At 57.0% G+C, this 21,035-nt stretch overlaps 3 protein-coding genes across 3 annotated transcripts in view; 2 read left to right on the top strand and 1 right to left on the bottom strand.

Moving 5' to 3' along the window:
• Positions 1–7,218, top strand: part of Samd4b (sterile alpha motif domain containing 4B) — a 38,637-nt gene extending 31,419 nt beyond the window's left edge. Inside the window, exons 4-13 of the mRNA XM_051162693.1 lie at positions 501–740; positions 1,084–1,193; positions 1,329–1,415; positions 1,931–2,249; positions 2,581–2,666; positions 2,994–3,112; positions 4,581–4,779; positions 4,900–5,023; positions 6,456–6,539; positions 6,729–7,218. Of these exons, the coding sequence (XP_051018650.1) occupies positions 501–740; positions 1,084–1,193; positions 1,329–1,415; positions 1,931–2,249; positions 2,581–2,666; positions 2,994–3,112; positions 4,581–4,779; positions 4,900–5,023; positions 6,456–6,539; positions 6,729–6,757 (1,397 nt within the window). The 3' untranslated portion in view covers positions 6,758–7,218. The remainder of the gene's footprint in view (positions 1–500; positions 741–1,083; positions 1,194–1,328; positions 1,416–1,930; positions 2,250–2,580; positions 2,667–2,993; positions 3,113–4,580; positions 4,780–4,899; positions 5,024–6,455; positions 6,540–6,728) is intronic.
• A 1,858-nt stretch (positions 7,219–9,076) lies between these two features.
• On the bottom strand, positions 9,077–14,137 carry Paf1 (PAF1 homolog, Paf1/RNA polymerase II complex component). Its single transcript, XM_051162797.1, has 14 exons — positions 14,076–14,137; positions 13,694–13,723; positions 12,646–12,738; positions 12,293–12,414; positions 12,138–12,204; positions 11,961–12,062; positions 11,770–11,875; positions 11,625–11,693; positions 11,444–11,547; positions 11,102–11,218; positions 10,884–11,012; positions 9,810–9,915; positions 9,633–9,723; positions 9,077–9,556 (listed from the first exon to the last, which is right to left on the bottom strand). The coding sequence occupies exons 1-14, from the start codon at positions 14,120–14,122 to the stop codon at positions 9,153–9,155; spliced, it is 1,587 nt and encodes a 528-aa protein (XP_051018754.1). The 5' UTR covers positions 14,123–14,137; the 3' UTR covers positions 9,077–9,152.
• A 463-nt stretch (positions 14,138–14,600) lies between these two features.
• Med29 (mediator complex subunit 29) lies at positions 14,601–19,616 on the top strand. The gene is made up of 4 exons (XM_051162774.1): positions 14,601–14,849; positions 15,807–15,865; positions 16,076–16,160; positions 19,252–19,616. The coding sequence occupies exons 1-4, from the start codon at positions 14,637–14,639 to the stop codon at positions 19,492–19,494; spliced, it is 600 nt and encodes a 199-aa protein (XP_051018731.1). The 5' UTR covers positions 14,601–14,636; the 3' UTR covers positions 19,495–19,616.
• Positions 19,617–21,035: the final 1,419 nt, after the last annotated feature.

Genomic DNA, 21,035 nt, shown 5'->3' with positions numbered 1-21,035 from the left:
GTGATCAGAGCTTTCAGCTGTGTCGCAGAGTTTGGATTTTGTTGTGACTGTGAAGGAAACCACCAGGATCTAAAAATGGGCCGGATTTGCACATGTGGAAGTGTCAGTGCATAGCTGGATGTGGTGGCACATGCCTGTAATCCCAGCACACAGGAAGATGACAGAGCTGCAGGTCAGCCTGGCTACAAACTGAGACCCAATCTCTTTAAGAAAAAAAAAACCACCTCTAAAAACAATCTGCTATAAGGCAAGGGGCCTGTGCACGGCAAGGGTGAAGAGAAGAGTCTAGTCAGGCATGGGAACGATTCCAGTCATGCCTGCTGGGCTTGGACGATGCGGGGAAGTTCTGGGGGTGGACAGTATCTATAGGCAGTTCCCTTGGGGCCTCTTGGTTTCTTCCCTTTGGAGGATTATGGGTCAGAGCAGGCCATGATTTATTTTATTTTATTTTCATGCTCAGATCCTTCATCCTGACCTCTTCTTTTTCCTTCTCTGGTCAGGTCTCCCCTGCCAAATCCACCCTAGCCCACTGAAGCGCTCCATGTCACTCATCCCTACGAGCCCCCAGGCCCCTGGTGAGTGGCCGAGTCCAGAGGAGCTTGGGGCCCGGGCTGCTTTCACCACACCCGACCACGCACCCCTCTCGCCACAGAGCAGTGTGGCCTCCTCTGGCAGTGAGCAGACGGAGGAGCAGGGCTCCAGCCGGAACACTTTCCAGGAGGATGGCAGCGGGATGAAAGGTGTGTCCAGAGGGCAGTGCCGGAAACCCTTGTTCAGGGCTTGGCCTGGGCCCCGAGGACAGACACTTGCCTGTACCTGCCACCTCAGGGAGGGGACAGGCCTAAAGGAATAGATAACCCTTGCCCTCACTGCTGCTGAGAGCGCATATGATTGACAGGTGAGGTAAACTATGGAGGCCATCCTTGCAGCGAGGGGGGGGTGTCAGGTGTCCTAAAGGGCCAACCCCTCCCAACTCACTGCAGTTTCCAAGGCTGCTGGCGGCCTATGCCTGACCTCTGCCCTTAGCTCGCACTCTAGTCACCAGCATCCATCTCCTGACCTGTCCTCCCTCCTGTTCCACAGATGTGCCCTCGTGGCTCAAGAGCCTCCGCTTGCACAAGTATGCTGCTCTGTTTTCACAGATGAGCTATGAAGAGATGATGACCCTAACTGAGCAGCACCTGGAGTCGCAGGTGAATCTGAGGGACCACCTGGGAGGCGTTGGGCCAACACAGTTGGGTGCTGGTCCTGCCATCAAGCCTGGTCTCTGTTGGGTCACCCCTATGTACCTCACCTGTTGTCAGCTTCCTGTCTCCCTATTGTCACAGAATGTCACCAAAGGTGCCCGGCACAAGATAGCTCTGAGCATCCAGAAGCTACGTGAGAGACAGAGCGTCCTCAAGTCCCTAGAGAAGGTGAGGACCTGGTTTCCCCGTCTCCAAGGCCCAGTGGCCCAGTGGTATTGGCAAGTGGAAGGCTTTGGGTCAGCCTTGTTGGCAGCTGCCAGGGCCGCCTCATTGCTGCAGTCTGACCTCTGCTGGACCCTGCCCTGAGCAGCTGGGTTCCAGGTGCTCACATGCTGCTGCCTGCCAGGCTCCCGGCCTCCCTCCCTGCCCTGTCTCTATCTTCTGACATCACCCTGACGGGTGTTTGGTGGTGGTGAGTTGCAGATGATTAGGGATCTTTCCAGTGACCTGCCCTCCCATGCAGTCCTGTCCGCGTCCACTGATCTGCCTCTCCTCCTCGCCTTGCTTCTTCCTCCTGGTTTTTCCTCCTCCTTTGTTGTCTTTGTCCAGTTAGTTCTCTGCTTCTCCATGTGGAACCTTGCATACCATGTGGGCTTCTCCAAGCCTCATCTGACCACACAGGGTAGCCATTTTTTGTGCCCCTCTGCAGTCTGTGCCTGACCTAGGTACGTCCTCCCTTGCAGGATGTGCTGGAAGGCGGCAATCTGCGCAGCGCTCTGCAGGAACTGCAGCAGGTCATCGTCACCCCTATCAAGGCCTACCGTGTCCTTCAGGCCACCCCTACTGCCAAGGATGGGGGCCGGGGGGAGCCGCTGCTGCCAGGTGCTGAGCTTCCCCTCACCCACCCTGGATCAGACAAGGGCACTGAAGCCAAGGACCCTCCAGCTGCAGAGAACTATCCTCCTCCACCAGCTCCAGCCCCCTCTGATAGCAGTGAGCCAGCCCCAGCTCCTGTCGCCGACGGAGACATCCCCAGCCAGTTTACACGGGTGATGGGCAAAGGTGAGAGCAGCAGGCGGGCCCTGGCTCAGAACCCTGAAGCAGACCACCAGGGGAACCCCAAGCACCAGCATCAAGTCCACGTAGAGAAAGGGAACAGTGCTGCTTTATTAAAGACCTAGAGGTCATGGCCTCCGGAGTAGCTGAGCCTCGGTGTGGCTAGGCCTCTTCCTGCAGGCCTGTCTGGGCTGATGGTACTAGCTCTTGCCCTCGAAGCTGAGGAGTTGGGACTCACCCAACTGTATCCCCTGTACCCACCATCGGGTCCTGAGGAGGCTGCAGTGTGGCAGAGGGTGTGTTGAGACTAAGCTCTGTCTCTTCCCATGTTCCTCAGTGTGCACCCAGCTGCTGGTGTCCCGACCAGACGAGGAGAACATCACCAGTTACCTCCAGCTCATCGAAAAGTGCCTGACTCACGAGGTAGGGCCTTTGCTAGGGCTGCTGAGGGAGAGAGGCTGTTCCACCCTCTCAGAGCCCACAGTGCGCCAGCCCGAGTTCTCCAGTGTGGCCTTTAAAGGCTTCCTAGCTTTGCCACCTCCTACCTCCTCATCCCTGTTCCTGTCCCAGTGCTTATTCAGCTTCCTCAAGTCACCTCACAAAACACTCCTGCTGCTTCAGGCTCCCTTGCCTCTTGCTCTTCTTGCTCACAGGGAGAGGTGACTGCACTAGTGCCACTGTGTCCCCCTCTCTCCTAGCTAACCCGTAGGCATGGTCCTCTGTGTCTACACATCTCCTCCCTCTTCCCAGGCTTTCACAGAGACACAGAAGAAGCGGCTGCTGTCCTGGAAGCAGCAAGTGCTGAAACTCCTGCGGACAGTCCCACGCAAAGCTGCCCTGGACATGCAGAACTACCGGCAGCAGAAGGGGTAGGTGGGCCCCTCCCCAGGCCGTGGAGTCGGCATGTGGGTGTCTAAAGGGTGAAAGTGTTCTGAAAGGGTCTCCCTGCTATGCTCACGCAAGTCACCCTGTACAGAGTTTCTAATCAACACGATGGACAACTGAAAAAAGGTAAAACGCACGCCTTAATCCCAGCACTTGGAGGCAGAGGCAGGTGGATCACTGTGAGTTTGAATCTAGCCAGGGCTATTACACAGAGAAACCTTGTCTCGAAAAACCAAAAAAGAGAAAGAAAGGGAAAGAAAAGAAAGAAAAAAGGCAAGCCAGTGTGGTGGTGCACATCTTCAATCCTAGCATTTGAGTGAGGGGTGGTGAGGGCTACACAGAGAAACCTGTCTCAAAGAGAAGTGGGGGGGGGGGGGTTAGTCTAGTGGGACTTTAATCCCAGCAGAGGCAAATATATTTATTTCTATGACTAGGGGGGTGGAAAAAGAGCTTGATCTGTGGAAAGGCACTGACATTGGATTCCCCTTGAGAAGAACTGAAGAAGAGCAGGCCTTGAGTCCAGAGAGGCTTTGTAGGGGAGATGTAGTGTGGCCGTAGGCAGCCATGGCGGCCTTTGAAGGGAGGGAGGAGCAAGCTTTTCCTTTGAAGTCTGGCTCTTAACAGACTTCTCGGGGAGATGGGCAGCTTAGGCCACCTGATGTAGCTTACATGCCCCGGGCACAGAAGCAGGTACTAGGTAGAGCCATGAAATTGCTCTGCAGCTCTCGGAGGGAGGCCGATGAGGGCACAGCGCAGTTCTCTCAGCGTTTGTGTGTGTGTGTGTGTGAGGAGACCCGTGCCACAGTGCACGCCTGAAGGGCAGAGAGCAACTTCCAGGGGTCGGTTCTGTCCTTACACCATCTGGGCTTTAGGGGTCGAACTCAGGCCGTCTTGTTGGCAAACTCCTTCACCTGCTGAGCCATCTTGTAGACCCACTGCGTACTTTGATGTCGGCTCTCGGTACCAGAGAGAAATAGCTACAGGGAGTGTTGCCTGACTTCTGGAGTAGAGGGTCTGGTCCAGCATTTAACAGTACAGGGTATAAACGCTGGGCCCTGGTGTTACAGGAAACTTGCCTACTGTACATAAGGCCCTGGCCTCTGTCCCCAGTACCACATGGGTGCTGAGGTGGCCAAAACCCAGCACATGTCTATCAAGTAGACCCTGCTGTTGTACCTTTTCTCCTTAGCTGTATGCAAAGGCTCTGAGGTCCCTTCTCACACTAAAGAAGTGACTTTGAAGAACTGCTTAGAGGGTACAACAAGGAAACCTTTCTGTGCCCCCCATATTCAACTTGGGTCAGGTGGAGACAGAAATGCAGGGTGCAAGGACGTGGCCAGGGAACCCTGGCTCGGAGCACGTTGGTGTCCTGTCCTACCCATTGGAGCTGTGGAAGGACAGGAGATATGGGCTTCTGCCCATGCTAATACCCTGTGCTCTGCTCTCTGACAGCTGGGCATTTGGCTCCAACTCTCTCCCCATAGCTGGCTCTGTGGGGATGGGTGTGGCCCGGCGGACCCAGCGGCAGTTCCCAATGCCTCCTCGGGCCCTCCCGCCTGGCAGGATGGGCCTCCTGAGCCCTTCAGGCATTGGGGGCGTCTCTCCTCGACATGCCCTCACCAGCCCCAGTCTTGGGGGTCAGGGCCGACAGGTGAGCTGGATGGTATGGACACCCTAGTGCTTCTGGGGCTGAGGGGGCAGTACCTAGGGCGTGTGTTTGGCCTGGGCCTCTTCCACTCACCCTGACACTTTCTCCCCATGTCCTGTGTAGAACCTGTGGTTTGCCAATCCTGGAGGCAGCAACAGCATGCCGAGCCAGAGCCGCAGCTCTGTGCAGCGCACCCACTCGCTCCCAGTTCATTCATCACCCCAGGCTATGCTCATGTTCCCTCCAGGTGAGGTGCCCTGCTCCGCCCTCCTTAGTACACTTGTCCCCTCACCTGGGGCTCACGGCCACTAGCCCCTCTGGAGATCTCCAGGCTGTGCACAGACTCACGTCTCTCTGTGTCTGTAGGGAGGGGTTCAGTGTCCATCAAGTCTATAGGGCCTTAACCCTCTCCCCTTCTCCCCTCCCTCCTCCCCCTCCCCTCCCTCTGCTTGCTCGCCTTTCCTGTGCTGTGCTGTGCTGTCGGTCACTGTGTCTTTACAGGTTCGCTTAACACGCACACGGGGCTAGTCTGACAGGTCATGAGGGTTGTAACCTGTCCACACACCTCTGTTCTGTCAGAGCCTGGTGACCCCTGGAACCAATGGCTCTACCTCTTAATGAGGTTCTATGGGGGAAAGGGTGGTGACAGTGGGCTCTCTCCTCCTCTCGCCTCAGCCTGGAGGTCAGAGGTCAAGAGAGTTGAGCGGCCAGTGGCAGATCAAAGCTATGCCAGCTCTGAGTCCCTGCTTGGCTGGAAAAGGGAGAGAGGTTTCTGGCTGCGTGCCCCTGTATGCTTGGGCTAGACATGGCATCTGTGACAGGAAGCCCTTCCCTGCCTCCGGTAGGCTGCTCTGAACAGGTCTTAGATTTGCAGGTGACTTAAGTTCTTGCACTCAGAAACTGTGCCAGCCCTTCAGCCAGCGTTCCTGCACTTGCTGGATGGAGCCCTCCGTGATACTCACGGGATGGGTGCGCAAGTCTCTTCTCACCTCACCACGTACCACTCAGCTACAAAGCTTGTTTTTTAAGACAAATGGGTCTCCCTGGAACCTAACCTCAGAGTTGAGATGGGAGTGAAAATGAGGCTGGAGATAGGAGCCAGCAGCTCCGGTGGCCTGAGCTGAGGCAAAGTACTTAGCAGTGTGGTACCTGAGCTCCTGCAAGTCCTTCTGGGAAGTGTCTTGGGGACAGGCTGTGTGGCTGCTGTCTGCTTTTGCGCCACCTGTTCAGCCTGCCTGGAACAGCAAGTCCAAGTGGGCATAGGAACGGCTTTAGCTTAGCTTCTACCAAGCATAGAGGGTGAGCCATCAGTCAGCAAGAAGCTGCCCAGTGTCTGGGTTAGGTGCCCAGGCAGCCCAAGGCAACTTGGGAGTCCAAGTCTAAAATAATCAAAGCTGTGTGTGGCCTCCAGGACCTTTCCCTCGGTTTCACATCACTTCCTCTGTCTGAAAAGTCTGGCCTTTTACGCATTGCCAAACCCTTACCTTGCCTGTCTCCCTGCCTGTTTTGTGACTCTCCCCCCCCCTCAGGCCTTGTCTTCCACCCCTCTATGTGCACGCTTTCCAGGCGCTCTATCCCTTACCCCCCCCCCCAGGCCAGCAGTCCCCACCTCCCAGCCCTGGCCTGTTCCCGTTTGGGTGGCCCCCCTCACCACCCCCATTCTCCTCTTTCCCACTTAGACTGCCCGGTACCTGGGCCTGACCTGGAGATCAATCCCACCCTGGAGTCTCTGTGTCTCAGCATGACAGAACACGCCTTGGGTGGTGAGCATTTCCTCTTCCCCTGACCTAGCTCCCATCTACCCATCGTCTCCAGCTCTGAGCTCAGCAACTTGGAAACATTCTGAGGGTCCCAAGGGGAGGCCAGACTCCAGGGAGGGCCCGTCTGGGATGACAGGCTGTGTGAGGGCCTTTCCTCCTGATCTTCCTCCCTTCCTCCCTTTCTTACCACAGATGGGACAGACAAAACCTCCACCATCTGACGGGACCCACAGCCCAGCGCACCCATAGGCTCCCCGGGCGGCGGGCGGGGCCGTCCCCCAGCAGGCTCCTCCTCGGCAGCGAGAGGGTGGCTGGCGCAGCTATACACTCTGATATTTTTCTACTCATCCTCTTAACTTTTGTTTAACATTGGCACACGCCTTGCTCACTCCCAGGCCCATGGAGGGATCTCGGCTGAGGCCGAGGGACAGAGAGGGCAGCAAGGGGCAAGGGGCAAGGACTGGCCAGACCGCCTGCCCCTTCCCTCCCAAATCCCCGACCGGCCCCACCCCACCCCTGCCTCCTCCAGACCACTTGACACCTGTCCTTCCCCGAGAGAGCAGACTTCTCAGAAACAAACTGACCACCTTGTGCAGCCTGCCCTTCAGACACATGACAGTGGGGGAGCAAGCAGTGTGCACAGCCTGCTCCAGCAGTGTGTCACTGGAGTCGAGCCCCTCCCCCTCCCCCTCCCCCTCCCCTCTCCTCCCCCTCCCCTCCCCCTCCCCAGGACAGGCACCTCCTTCCTCCCCTTCTTGCCCTGTTTATCAGAGGTTCTCTACAATTGATTTCTTAGGCCTATTTAAGATACATATTTATATAGTTCTTAACGGTTTTTCTCTGATCATTCCCTGTCATTTTTAGAATCCCCAGGCCTCTCTCTGAGCCAGGACAGTGGCAGGGGGAGCCTGAACTTTATGAGAGGAGAGGGCAGAGCCCCCTCTTCCAGACCCCCTGCCCTCCCCCATCCCAGCCCCGGCTCCCAGATGCAGAGGTTGAAGGTGGGCAGCCCCCGGCCCACAGTGAGGTCAGGAAGTCTGTTGCCTTAATGTCCCCTTTCCCCACCAACACCACCCTTCTCTGCTGCCCAGGTCTGTTGGCAAAAGACTTGTGGGTAGGAAGCAGGGGAAAGGGGGTTGTTGGGTTTTTGTTTTCTTGCCGACCCCCTCCTTTCCGTCAGCCTTCCCTACCCCCATTATGTCATGACCTCATGTAAGTGGAACACTATATCATAACCCAGAGGTGCAGCCCAGCCCGAGTCACAACCCTCCGCTCCCCGTTCTTGATGAGGGCTGGTGCTGGGGCCCAGGTGGAGGGAGGGAATTTGGGGTTCAGGCTGTGGGGAAGCCAGGGTCCCCTATTCCAAACTCCTCTTCCCCCCTCAACCTACACCCTCATTGGGACATTCTCAAGCTTTTCACATGAAAAGGAAAAAATGTTATTTTTAGATACATTTTATGAATAACTTTTGTTATGAATATGGCTGGTAACCATTGTGTATGTTATTAAAGATACAAAATGTTGGGAAAAAACAAAAACAAAAAACAAAAAAAAAAAAACAAAAAAAAGGAAAAAAGAAAAAAAAAAGAAAAACCACAGCCTTCCCTGCACTATCAGCCCATTCCCCCCAGACCTTGCCCCTGCCTCCTGGTCTGTGGACCTCCCCTGCTCTGAGCCCAGGGAGGGAAGAGAAGCCAGGAGGTAGAGTGGCCCTGGGGACCTGCCTGTGGTCCCCACCACCTCTCCCAGTGCCGGGCTGGGCGGGGTGTCAGGTGTATTTATGTACCTCTTGCACACTCATCAACCTATGCAAGTCCCACCCGGCCCTCCAGGTTTCTGTGCCTTTGCTCATCCCCTCTAACTCCCGGCTGCTCCGGCCCCTCCCACTCGCTGTGGGAAGTGGGGTGAAAGGCCACCTTGTTAGAATAAGCAGGGTGTCCCTCTCATGGGACCCTCACCTCCACAAGCCGGTCTAGTCTTGTCTTGTTCACTTCCCATCAGGGTGACTGACCCTGCCTGGCACTGGAAGGCGATGAGGGGCACCCTCCCCCAGAGGGAGGTGAGAGCTTCCCCCCACCTGACAGCAGAGTGTAGGACGCAGGCGGCCCCACTCTGACAGGCAGGACCCTGACATTCCCACCCACCCCCCATCCCCGGGCCCCTCCATGGTTTCACCCTACCCTACCCACTTCTGTCCCCAGCCCCACTGGCAGATCAGCTTTGAGTAACTGTACATTTTTTCTCGCTGTTGGAGAAGACTTATTTGTTGGAGTTTCAATTGTTAATGGTCTGGGCTTATTTTGGAAAAAAAAAAAAAAAAAAAAACCAACAAAACCAAAAAGATTCTGAATTTTGTTATAATGCATTTCCTGGGAACTCCGTGGGGACTTGCTTTCGTGCTCTAAGTGGAGATCCTTAAGCACCTGGGGGAGGGGGGAGGGGGAATGGGTTGGGGGAGGGGAACAGAGGCTCTGAGAGGTGAAGTCAAGAGAAGTTAGGTTTATTAACAGCAAAGATTGAGGGGTAGGGACAATGGGCTCTCGACACAAGACAACTAGAAAAGTGCTTCCCTGCCCTAAGAATGGGGCCTGCTGGCTCCACTGGGAGGCCTTGAGGTCAGTCACTGTCACTGTCCGCCTCGCTGGAATCAGAAGCCGCAGCTTCGCTGCCGTCCTCCTGAGCTGAGTGCTCACTCCCACTGGGGAACGGGCTGGCACTCCGGCTGCGGCTCCGCTGGCCTCCATCACTGCCACTGTCCGAGTCATTGTCACTGCCCCTGTGGGCCTGCCCTCTGTCCTCAGCATCAGAGTCAGCATCCTCTTCTGAGTCAGCATCACTACCGAAAATCTCCTCTTTGTCCCGGGCAGCACGAGCTTCGTCTTCACTGCTCTCGTCCTCAGCACTGCCGCTCTTGTCACTTGCCTCATCTCTGTCACCCTCCTCCCGGTCACTCTCGCTGCCGGAGTGCTCATCTTCGCTGCCTTCCTTCTCACTGCTGCTGCCCTTGTCACGCTCTTCATCTGTGAGAGAAAGCAGGGCCGGGTGAGATCCCACTGCCACCCTCCCAGGGCCCCCAGGGTGTGACTAGTTCCTTACCTGAGCCCCCAGCTTCTTTGTCTTCAGCCTCCATCTCCTCCTCTTCCTCTTCTTCCGGTTCGTGGTTTTCCAGCTGGGCCTTGCGTGCCTCCTGGAACCAGCAGATTAGGAAGATGATGGGAGGTGCCCTGTCCTCACCCACCACTGGCCTCCCTCCGGGCGCCTATAGCTCGTTACCTGGGCTTCCAGCTCCTTCTCGTTCATGTCGCGGTGTTTGACAACAAGCAGGGCATTGGTGCCTGACTGAACCCCGGCCTTGGCTCGGCGTTTACTAAGGCGGACCCTGCAGTGGACAGTTGCAGAAGGGGAAACTAAAGTTAGCCTCTGCTGGGGCCAGTCTCAGGTGACACCTGGTCACCAGAACACAGGATGCATACAATGTGTGTCTATGTACTGTGTGTGCAGTATCCTCAGAAGCCACAAGAGGGCATTAGGTTTTCCTGGCACCTAGAATTAACAGCGGCTGCGTGAGCGCTGGGATCTGAACCGGTGTCCTCTGGAAGAGTAGCCAGTGTTCTTCACTGCTGAGCCATTTCCCAAGACCCCTCACCCAAGTCAGAAACAAGAAAACGGCAAATTCTGGGCCTCTGGTTGTTGAGTAGGAAGTGCCGTTGACTGAAGCTGTGATGCTCGCTTCAGGCGCTGCCACCCTGCTGACCTCACCTTCTAGCCAGACAGCAGGGATGGCAGCCTGTCGCCTCTGTACTGAGCAGACACTCAAATCACAGGCACCAGGGCAAATCAGCCTTCTGCCCCCAGAGAACAGCTCTGAGGTGACACTTTGGAAGTTGAGTCAACGGTTGGGGGAGGTGCCTCACTTGGTAAAGTGCCAAGTGAGAAGTGGGAAGGAAAAAGCCCTTTCCAAGTCCTGCTGACTTGTACAGGCATGCCATGCCATACGCCGGTCTACACACAGTGACCTCTGGCCTCCACATCTGTGTGCACCCTGAGCACAAACACATCACACACAAGAACTACTCCAACTGTTGAGACTAGGAATGCATCTTACAGCAGGCACTTGCCGTGCATGTGTGAGGGAAATGGCTGGGTTTGGACCCTGCATTGTGTGGAGAGTCTCTTTCTGGTGTATGGTATTAGACCCTGAGGCAGGTCCTGCCCACATGCATAAGGGGCTCCTTGCTGCTTTCACAAGCGCAACAAATCCTTAGGCTCTGTGACCTGGGGTAGTTGTTGCACGGTCTCTAAGAAGCCCAGGGGCACACGCGGGAGGGAAGCAGCAGCGCTGTGCACCTGGTCTCCAGCTCGTTGTAGTAGACCCCGTCACCCTCTCGGAAGATGAAGAAGTAGTTCTCCTCGTAGCCCTTGCTGGCCTTGTTCTTCACGTTCCAGTTGTACTCCCGAGCGATCTTGTAGTCGTACCTGAGGAGGTGCGTGGTCAGCGCGTTTGTCCCCCAAGGAGCAAAGGAGACACACTTCAGAATTCCAGAACCTAACCCTAGCCCACTCACACATCGTCTGGTGCGTAGTCCATTTCCTCCTCCTGGTCCCGCTTTCTTTTCTTCAGCGTCTCTTCTACAGGCAGAAAATAAGCCACAAACTGGTTCCCTTCCTCATCCATCATGCCCCTGGTCGGGGGGGGAGAGAAGAGTAAAGGTCAGGCAAACAAGTAAAGCACAGTATGACCAGTGTGACAACGTATGTCTGTGAACTCAGCATTCCAGAGGGTGAGGCAAGAGGAATGGCAGCAGGTGGGGATCAGCCTGCACAACAGGACCATACTCCATCTCAAACCCACCCACGTTCAGGAGAGGCGTGGAGGAGGGGTCCACGGAGAAAGCCAGAGCCCTGACCTGATCATAGCCTGAGACATCATCTCCAGTGCGGCCGCCCCGCCCGTGTCCTTGGGGGCTGGGTCTGAGTCAAAAATGACCTGAGCACAGGGGTTGATCCACATCTGGGGAATGGAAGACTTAACGTTAGTCTGGACTGGATAGGCACACGAGGTTGCCCCTGCCTCCCACGGAGCCTGACCTTGAAGTCTGGGAAGACGGGCATGACCTCCACTGGTGTCACCCGGGGCTTGCTGTAGTGCTGGGAGATCTAGTAGAACACAAAGAGTAAGAAAGAGGGAGAGCCTGAGCCACACTTTTGCCTCTATCCCCTCTCTTCCAGTTACCGATTTATGGGCGTCTTCAAAAGTCTTCTCAATGGCTGTGATCTGGCTGTCCCTGTCTTTGTAGATTTCTTCCTCTGTGAACTGCTGTTTCACAGAAACCCCAATCCTAGGTGTAGAGAGGAAGTCATTAAGGGACTCTTGGACATTCTGAAAGTCTTGCCCCGTTGCCTTCCCACCTGCTTGTTACTTACTTGACCTCCGGCTTCTCATTAGAGATGCCGTATCTGTTAAACTCAGTGGAGATGTACTCTGTCTTCCGCATCCACGGCACCACCTTGGCATGCTGCTGGGATCTGGAGAGGAAGGCCAGGCACCTCAGGGTCCCGTGCTTGGCAGCGCCCACCCAGTGCCATGTGGTACCGCCTCACCTCTTGGAGCTGGTGGGAGCCTGGATCTCTTCTTCCAAAAGCTTCTCATCGGCTGGATCCAGAAGAACTAGGAGGTGAGGGGGCAGGAGGACATGAGGGACGCCCAGGCCTGCCCTTCGCAGCCTAGAGCAGACCCTCCCTGTCTCCCTACACACCGTTGGGATCAATTCGGTAGGTGTCAGGGTTGATGAGATCAATGGTGACCCCCAGGTCTGGCTCAGTCAGGAGGTCATGTTTGTGCTGTTTCTCCAAGGAAGTTGCTTTGTACTGAACAAACCTAGGTGGGAAAACATGCCCGTTGTGGTTTTTTGATCCACCCTGGCGGCCAGCATCCACCCTTCCTAACTAAGCTTCTGTGGAGAGAAACTCAAGAGTGCCATGTTCCTGGTGCTGGCATCCTCTCAGCAAGGACACTGCGTGCTGCTTTCTCTACTGGCATGACTGAACGCTTCCGAGGGAAGAAGACGTCACGAAAGGTGCATTTCTCCATCCTTGGGCTCAGTCTTACCTGTTCTGGTCGAAGGGGTAGGTGATGAACTTGGGGTCAAATGGGATGTCAGGAAGGCTGTTACAGTATTTGACTCGGCAGACCACTCCAGACCTAGGAAAACATGGCTCAGAACTAGGTCTCACAGATCTAGAGATGACTTAGCAGTTAAGAGGGAGTACTTATCCTGTAGAGGACCCGAGTTTGGCTTTGAGCACCCACAGCAGGCTCCTGACAACCACCTGTAACACTCAGGGTGATCTGACACCTGTGGCCTCTGTAGGTAGCTTCACAAACTTGCACATCTAATTATAAATAATGGAAATAGCTGAAGCTGGTGGCATAGGCCTTTAATCTCTGCACTTGGGAGGCAGGCAGATCACTGAGACTTGAGGCTAGTCATCTAACGAGTTCCAGGCCAGTCCAGTCGGAAAGGGAGTGAAACTCTTGTATCAAATAATATGCCAGGCCTGTAATCCCAGCAGTCAGGAGGATCTCTTTGAGTTCGAAGCCGGCCTGGTCTAGAGAGAGAGGTCCAGGACAGCTAAGGCCACACAGAGAAACTTGTCTTTGAAAAAAAAATTATATCTATCTGTAAAAGGCGCAGGCCTTCAACCCCAGCCCTGTAGAGGCAGAGGCAGGAGGATCTCTGAGTTTGAGGCCGTCTGGTCTACAGAGGTCCAGAACAGCCAAGGCCACACAGAAACACTGTCCTGAAAAACAAAAATAACAAATTTAAACACAACCACGACAGCCTCAGGCTGACAAGATGGCTCGGCGTGTGGTCATGGCTGTGGACCTGACTCAGGTCTATACCTACATGGTGGAAGACGTGGCTCTGTAGCAAGTCCTGACTGCCACACAGCTGAGGTGACTGCACACACAATTCAAAACAAAAAACTGGGTCTCTGCTGCCGGGCACGGGCCCAGGCCTGCGGCCCACGACCCAGAGGCTGCAGCACGAAGACGGCAGGTCTGAGCTCAGTCTGGGACTCAAATGCACCAAAAGCGCCCCACCGCCCCGATGCCTCCGCGCCCCACCCCTGCTGGGAAGCGCGGCGGCGCTCACCTCTCAGGCAGCGTCCGGTGGGAGTTGGGCCTGGCAGGGGGAGAAGAGAGACGGCGTCAGGGGGTTGACAGGTGAGCGGAAAGCAGCGTCCCGGGACCTCGGAAGGGGCGGTGCGCGCGTGCCGTCCGCGGCGGGGGGCGCTCGGGGAGCCTCACGGAAGGGGCTGCGGACTAGGCCCCTCCCCGCGAGCCCCCCAAGGCGAAACTCCGGAACTGCACGCAGGGGACCCCGGAGTGGCCGCAGAGGCCCGCAGGGGTCGAGCGCAGCGCGGCGCGGCGGGCGGGCGGGCCTGATGGAGCCGGCGACATGGTCAGCGGGCCCTCGGCCTAGCCCCCGGCCTGCGGCTCACCGCGCCGAAAGGAAGGGGCGGCAGGAGCCCTACCTGTGGCCGTCTTCCCGCTGGGCCTGCGTCTGGATGGTGGGCGCCATCGCGACCAGGCCACGGCGGGGCCGACTGCGTCCTCGCTGGCCGCGGGCGGGCGGGCGCCGAGGGGCGTGCCGAGGCCCAGGACCGGCTCCGCAGACGGCGGCCGGGCTCCGCGGGGACGGGCGGGGTGGAGCGGCGCGGCGAGCTCGGGGTGGCCAAGCAGGAGCGCGGGCAGCGCCGGACACGGACCCGCGGCGCCCGCTCCGGCCGCTACCGAGACGCCGAAGACCGGAGAGGTCGCTGCGGGCCGCAAGGCCTTCGGGGAAATAAATGCGGCCAGTCCCCCGCGGCGATTGGCGGGCTGAGGGCGACGGGGCGGGGCGTGCGGGCCGCGCCTCTGATTGGCTGAGAGACACCCCAGGCCTGGCCTCGGATTTGAGGCGGCAGAGGCGAACGCCATCCTCTCCTCCCATTGGCTGAGCCGCCTCGGCAAGCAGGCCCCGCCCACCGAAGAGGCCGAGGAAAAGCGGGAGCCGACGCGCTTGTGACGGACTTCCGGTGTGTCGGCGGAGGAAGATGGCTGCGCCCCAGCCGCAGACTTCGGCGGTTTCCTCGGCCGCGGGCGTGTCGGGTCCCGGCTCCGCGGGCGGCCCGGGTCCCCAGCAGCAGCCGCCACCGACGCAACTGGTGGGTCCCGCCCCGAGCGGGCTCCTGCAGCAGCAGCAGCAGGACTTCGATCCCGTGCAGCGCTACAAGATGCTCATCCCGCAGCTGAAGGAGAGCCTGCAGGTGACGCCGCACGGCGGGGAGCGAGCGGGGCGGGCGGGCCCCGGGGCGCCGGGTGTTGGGGAAGAGGTCGCAGGCGGGGAAGGGAGAGCGGTGCTCTGTGCGCGCCCGCGCCTGAGCAAAGCGAAGCTCCGGCCGGAGTCGCGGCACGCTCCGCACGCCCGCACCCGGGAGCCAGGCAGACGCAACTCCGCGTGCAGTGCGGGGTGAGCCCGCCCTGCAGAGCGCGTTCCGGGCCTGCCGGGGCTGCATGCTGAGACGCCGGGCAGAGACGGAGAAAATGAGAACGAAAGAGCGAAGACGTTTAGCCAGGCAGTGGTGGCGCACACGCCTTCTATCCCAGCACTCGGGAGGCGGAGGCAGGTGGGTCGCTGTGAGTTCGAGGCCAGCCTGGTCTACAAAGTGAGTCCAGGACAGCCAAGGTTACACAGAGAGACCCTGTCTCAAAAACAGAACAACAAACAAAAACAAAATTTAGTGCAGAGGAGCAGCCTAGGCGTCATTTCTGCCCATGATGACCGGGTAAAGGGCACGCCCAGGAAATTATTGGTGAGATTTGCAAAGGAGAGCAGGCCTCTGGGGAAAATACCGGGAGAGGTTGCTATGGGGATGGCAGTGGGCTTCAGTCTGTATTATCACAATGGGTCAGCTGAAAAGAAGGCCTGTGGTTCTCTTCTCCCGCCCCCTTGGTTTTTCTTTTCTTTTCTTTTTTTTTTTTTCCTTTTCTTTTTTGGATTTTTCGAAACAGGGTTTCTCTTGTAGCCTTGGCTGTCCTGGACTCACTTTGTAGACCAGGCTGGCCTCAAACTCACAGTGATCCGCCTGCCTCTGCCTCCCGAGTGCTGGGATTAAAGGCGTGCGCAACCACGCCCCGTAGTTCTTAGGATAGACCGTTGATCCTCCTTGCGGCTCTTCTCTCCCGTCCCTTACTTTTCTCTCTCACTGTCTTTGTGAAACTAGACTTTGATGAAGGTTGCGGCCCAGAACCTGATTCAGAACACTAACATAGACAACGGACAGTGAGTGAATCCCCTCTTCCCCAAGCCACAGCCCCACCTCAACCCGAGGAGCTCCTCCCCCACTGCCCCGCCCCCTCCCTCCAAGCCACACCCCCTGCCCTGGGCCTGGGCCTCATCTCTTGGTGGTCACTTGACCGGTTATATGCCGATGTTGGCGTGCGGGAGGTTGGAAGTCACTGCTCACACACAGTCTTCTCTCCCCGGCTATAGGAAAAGCAGCGACGGGCCCATACAGCGCTTTGACAAGTGCCTAGAGGAATTTTATGCTCTCTGTGATCAGCTGGAACTCTGCTTGGTAAGGAACTCTCTAGATACTCTGTGACCAAGCTCTCCTTGGTTCCCACAGGAACATCTATCAAAGAGGTGCTCTGAGATAGAATCAGGCAGTAGGCCAGGCTCGCCTGACGCTGGGTTTGTGTAGATCAGGCTGACCTTACCTCGACCCTTCTGAGTGTGCTCAGATCGCAGGCACACACCACCATGGCCAGCTCTGAACCTTCAGTCAGTGGGTCCCTCAGCTGGCTGCGTCAGCTGATGCTGGGGGGGGGGGGTGCTGGCTGCCCTGCTTCCTACCCTCACGGCAATTCTAGTTCAGTGGGCTCACAAACATAAGACCAAAGAGGGACAGCTCCTCGTGGTCAAGACACTGATGGCAGTCGTCTGGAGGAAGAGCGGGAGGGGGCTGGGGCGTGTGGAAGTCTGCAGTAGGGAGAGTGACTCACAGCAGGCTGCTCCTGCTAGACCATGGAGTTCCACCTGACAGTCTGGCTGGAAGGGCAGCAGCGATGGGGCCTGAGGGAGGCCACAGGGACCTGTGGTGTGTCGCCAGGGACAGGTATGACCCTGAGGCTGTAACTGGCTGATTGGGAGTAGGAGACTGGAGTGGGCAGGCAGAGAAGCAAACACGGTGGAGCATAAGCCGGGGCCGTGGGGAGCAGCACTGAGGACATAATGTAGTTGGAGAGTGTTTGCTATAAGCAGCAAGTCCCTAAGTTCAGTTCCCATCGCCAACATAAAAAGCTGGGTGTGGCGGCACATGCCTGTAATCTCAGTTCTGGGAGGTGAAGGTAAGTGGATCTTTGAGGCTCAGTCGCTGGCTAGTCCAGCCAGCAAGACCAGCTCCAAGCCGCAGGAAAGATCTGTTTTAAAAGAGGAACAGCATGTGAGGTTGGCCTTTGCCTGTGCAGCCTCAGGCACTCTTCCGTGCACGCCCCCCTACACACACGCACACGCACGCACACATCCCCTTAAGCGACCGAGCCTGCTGGCATTTTCCCAGCTGCTATTTGCCTAAGAGGCTGAAACAGGAAGGGCAAAGTTCAGGACCTGTCTGGGTGACCAGGTCAGATCTTCCTTTAAAAGGTTTTTTAAAAAAAAAAGAGAGAGAGAGAGCTGGGCGTGGTGGTTCCTGTCTGTAATCCCAACTTGAGGCTGATGCAGGAGGACTACCATGAGTTCAGGCCAGCCTGTTTGTGGGAAGGGCAGAGCACGAGGACTGGTGACAAGCTGAGTGAGAGCATCTGACGCAGGTAAAGCTGGAGACCCATCCCAGTACCACACTCACACAGTCCGTTCCGCTGAGGTGATGGAGTTTAAGTGAGGAGCAGCCAGGATCCAGTCTCTGTTTTAGGAAGCGAGGGGCGTGTTGAGACTGGCCGAGACTGGAGGTGGGAGCCCAGGGACGCAGCTGCAGATGAGCTATGAGGAAGGGGTTGGGGCCACGGAGGCTTTGCCAGGCCACAGACTTGACAGACTGCAGGGGAAGCAGTTCCGGGAGGTGGGGGGGGCACAGGGCTATGGTTGGAATTAGGGAAGGGCTTAGATGGTTTCTCTGGGGGCTGGAGAGGTGACTCCGTGGTTAAGAGCACTGGCTGCTCTTGCAGAGGCCCTAGGTTCAGTTCCCAGCACCCACGTGGCAGCTCACAAACATTTGCAACTGCAGTTCTAGGGGAATCTGCATTACAAAGCAGTCATATATTTAAAAAAGAAAAAATGTGATTTCTCTGGAGCCAATGAAGAAACGTGTGTTCACCCTTGAAATGAGGACACAGGAACTGAAGCTTGCAAGGTTCAAAGTTCGCATGGTGGGGTGAGCTCCTTACCACACTGGGGGTGCGGACAAACAGCTGCGCCACTGAAGTCTCAGCCCTTGTCACCAAGCTTCCGTTTTACTTTTTTATAAGCTGCCTGTCAGGAGGCAGGGGCAGGCGGATCACTGTGAGTTTGAGGCCACCCTGGTCTATAGAGAGTCTAGGACAGCCAAGGCTACGCAGAGAAAAGCCTTGTCTCGGGGGGAAAAAAAAGCTGTCTGAACTCACTATGTAGCCAAGGATGCCTGGACTTCCTGATACACCCCCAGTCACTGGGAGTACCAGCATGGAGCCTAACGCTCGCCTCTTATCAGCATTCTGCGGGCCTTAGCAAGCACTGTCCAGCCCTGGGAAGGACCGTGTTTTGCTGCAGTCTAGCACACAACAGCTAAATGGAGTTTTGTTGCAAGGTGGAGTTTTTGGCTGGGTTAGGAGGACAACTCCTACCAAGGGACTCAGCTCTGAGACAAGGGCCCACAGGAAGCGGCAGCAGTGTGGGGAGGGGCCTGAGCACTGGGCAGAGTGGCAGCCTCTGAAGGGGACCAGGGTGGAGGGCCGCCCCTGGGTGAGCGGGGAGGACAGCCACCAGGTGCTGGTGCACCAGGAAGTGAAGGCCAGGCTTGGTGTTTAGGACAGGGGCAGCAACAGCTGATGCCCACAAGCTAATGCTTAACACAGTATGTCGCCGGCCGGGAGTACATCACACGCCTTTAATCCCAGCACTGGGAGGCAGAGGCAGGAGGATCGCTGTGAGTTTGAGGCCAGCCTGGTCTACAAAGCGAGTCTAGGATAGCCAGGGCTACACAGGGAAACCCTGCCTTATACGTGGTTATCCTCGGGGCATGGTATTATACTTGGTGATTTCTAAAACTGCTGCATCTTATGGTGGGCTGGGATTGCCCTTGTGCCCACGCAGAGGTCAGAGGGTGCCTTGCAGTAGTTGATTGTCTGCTTACGCTACATGAGCCCTAGGGAAATGGAGCCCAGGTCCTCAGGCTCAGCAGCAAGCACCTGTACCCAAAGAGCTGTCTGTGCCCAGCTCAGTGTGCGCCCGCGTGACCCCCGCTCTCGGGAGGGTGAAGAGCTTGAGGACAGCCTTGTCCGCACAGCAAGTCAGCCTCAAACAGCGGCAAGCGCCCTTAAGAACTGAGCCCCGTGGCAGTGTATGCTGGATGATCCAGCAAGAGGCTGGCAAAGCCACACTATAACCTGGGAGACCCAGATTGGGGGGCCCCGGGCGGGCGGTTTGCAGGCCCCTGGAAGTGATGCTGTTGCTGGTCTCTTGCCTTCCCACAGCGCCTGGCCCACGAGTGTCTCTCGCAGAGCTGTGACAGTGCCAAGCACTCTCCAACACTGGTACCGACGGCCACCAAGCCAGATGCAGTGCAGCCAGACAGCCTGCCCTACCCGCAGTACCTGGCTGTCATCAAAGCCCAGATTGCCTGTGCCAAAGACATTCACACTGCTCTGCTGGACTGTGCCAACAAGGTCACTGGCAAGACCACTGCACCCTCAGCTGGCCCTGGGGGCAGCCTCTGAGGTTTCTGTGGGGGTGGGGGCAGAAATAGGAAGTATGGTCTAAGGCAAAGCAGGTGGTTCCGGTTTGTGATTTGTTGGCCTTGCCACAGCAGTGTGGCTGAGACCAGCAGGGGGCAGCAGAGACTTGCAGACCTCGGGTCAGCTGTGGCCACTCACTCTGCTTCCGCCCTGAGTGGGCCGGGCCTTGATGGCCTCTGTTCTAGCGAATTCACCTCCTACCTGGCCCTGGCAGTCGCACTGACTGGGCCCTTTACACCTTCCTCAGTGTGGTCCAGTGTGCAGACTCCCCCCCCCCCCCCGTTCCCCCCAATCTTCCAACCCTACCTCTCTACCAGTCCCCCCTGGTTGCAGCTCTCTTCCTGAGATAGGGTCTCATTATGTAGCCTTGGGATCCTACGTACATAAGGGGAACCAGAACGCCTGAGGCTACAGAAATGGGCTTCCTGGCCCAGAGAAGGGGACGTGTAGGAATGTGGGCCCTGACCTCAGCACACACAATCAAGGCGCACTCTGAGCCCTCAGTCGACCCTGCTACGTCAGCAGCCCTGTCTAGCAGGGCTGGTGTACGGTGTGTGCGGAGGCCTGGTCGGCGACTCCTGCCTGTCTATACTTTTAGCCCCAAAGCAGAAGTGAAAAGGTCCCAGCAGCAATGAATCATAGGTTTTGGGGAAGAACTCAGCTCCTCCGGGAAGCAGGCCCTGGGGAGGGGGCTGCTGGGGAGGAGGGAGGGCCCCATAAGCACCCCACTTTACCAAGGACTTTGGGAAGCTCAGCCGCAGCCCACAGGCCTGGACTACATGGAATGGCCAGCTGTCTGTGTGAAAGGCTAGGCTAACAGTGGTTAGGGAACTGCCCCGCCCAGAACCTCTGTGCCCTGCTTCCCATGCCCCAACCAGTGGCCTCATAGACTGGACCTTGTGTCTGCAAAAGTGTCTGCGCGTGGGGGGTTCTGATTTGCCGGGGCCCCCGTCCCCACGCTGGAAAAGCTGGAAAGCCATCAAAAGAAGAGTGTGCACATCACCAGGCACCCCCTCCCTGCCTGCCCTCAATGCCAGTGTGCGAAGCAAAGCCTGAGCTCCACCCATTTGCCCAACTTCCCAGGTCACTGGGTAGAAGTCCTTACCTAAAGTCACCAATTGTGAGCCTAATGGTTTTGTTTCTGTGGGTCCGCCCCCTGCCCTGTCCCATCCCAAGACAGGCTCTCTCTGTGTAGCCTTGGCTGTCCTGGACTTACTCTGTAGACCAGGCTGGCCTCGAACTCACAGGGATCCTGCCTCTGCCTCCCGAGGGCTGGGATTAAAGGCGTGTGCCCATGCTGGGCTGGCTTTCTTTTTGAAGTAGGGTCTCATTATGTAATAAGCCCAAGCTGGTCTTGAACTTGGGACCCTCCCGCTTTAGGCTCCCAATGCCTTGGATTACAGGGCTGCACCACTCTGGGCTTTAGCTTCACTTACAAAATACCTTGATGTCTCCAGACAGAGGCAAGAAAACTGCAAATTCAAAACCACCCTGAGCTACATAGTAAGACTTCATCTCAACCA

Source organism: Acomys russatus, chromosome 19, assembly GCF_903995435.1.
Source record: "Acomys russatus chromosome 19, mAcoRus1.1, whole genome shotgun sequence".
In the NCBI taxonomy this organism is placed as follows: Eukaryota; Metazoa; Chordata; class Mammalia; order Rodentia; family Muridae; genus Acomys; species Acomys russatus.
Note: the sequence above shows the minus strand (reverse complement) of the source record. Positions and strands in the feature narration are given on the sequence as shown.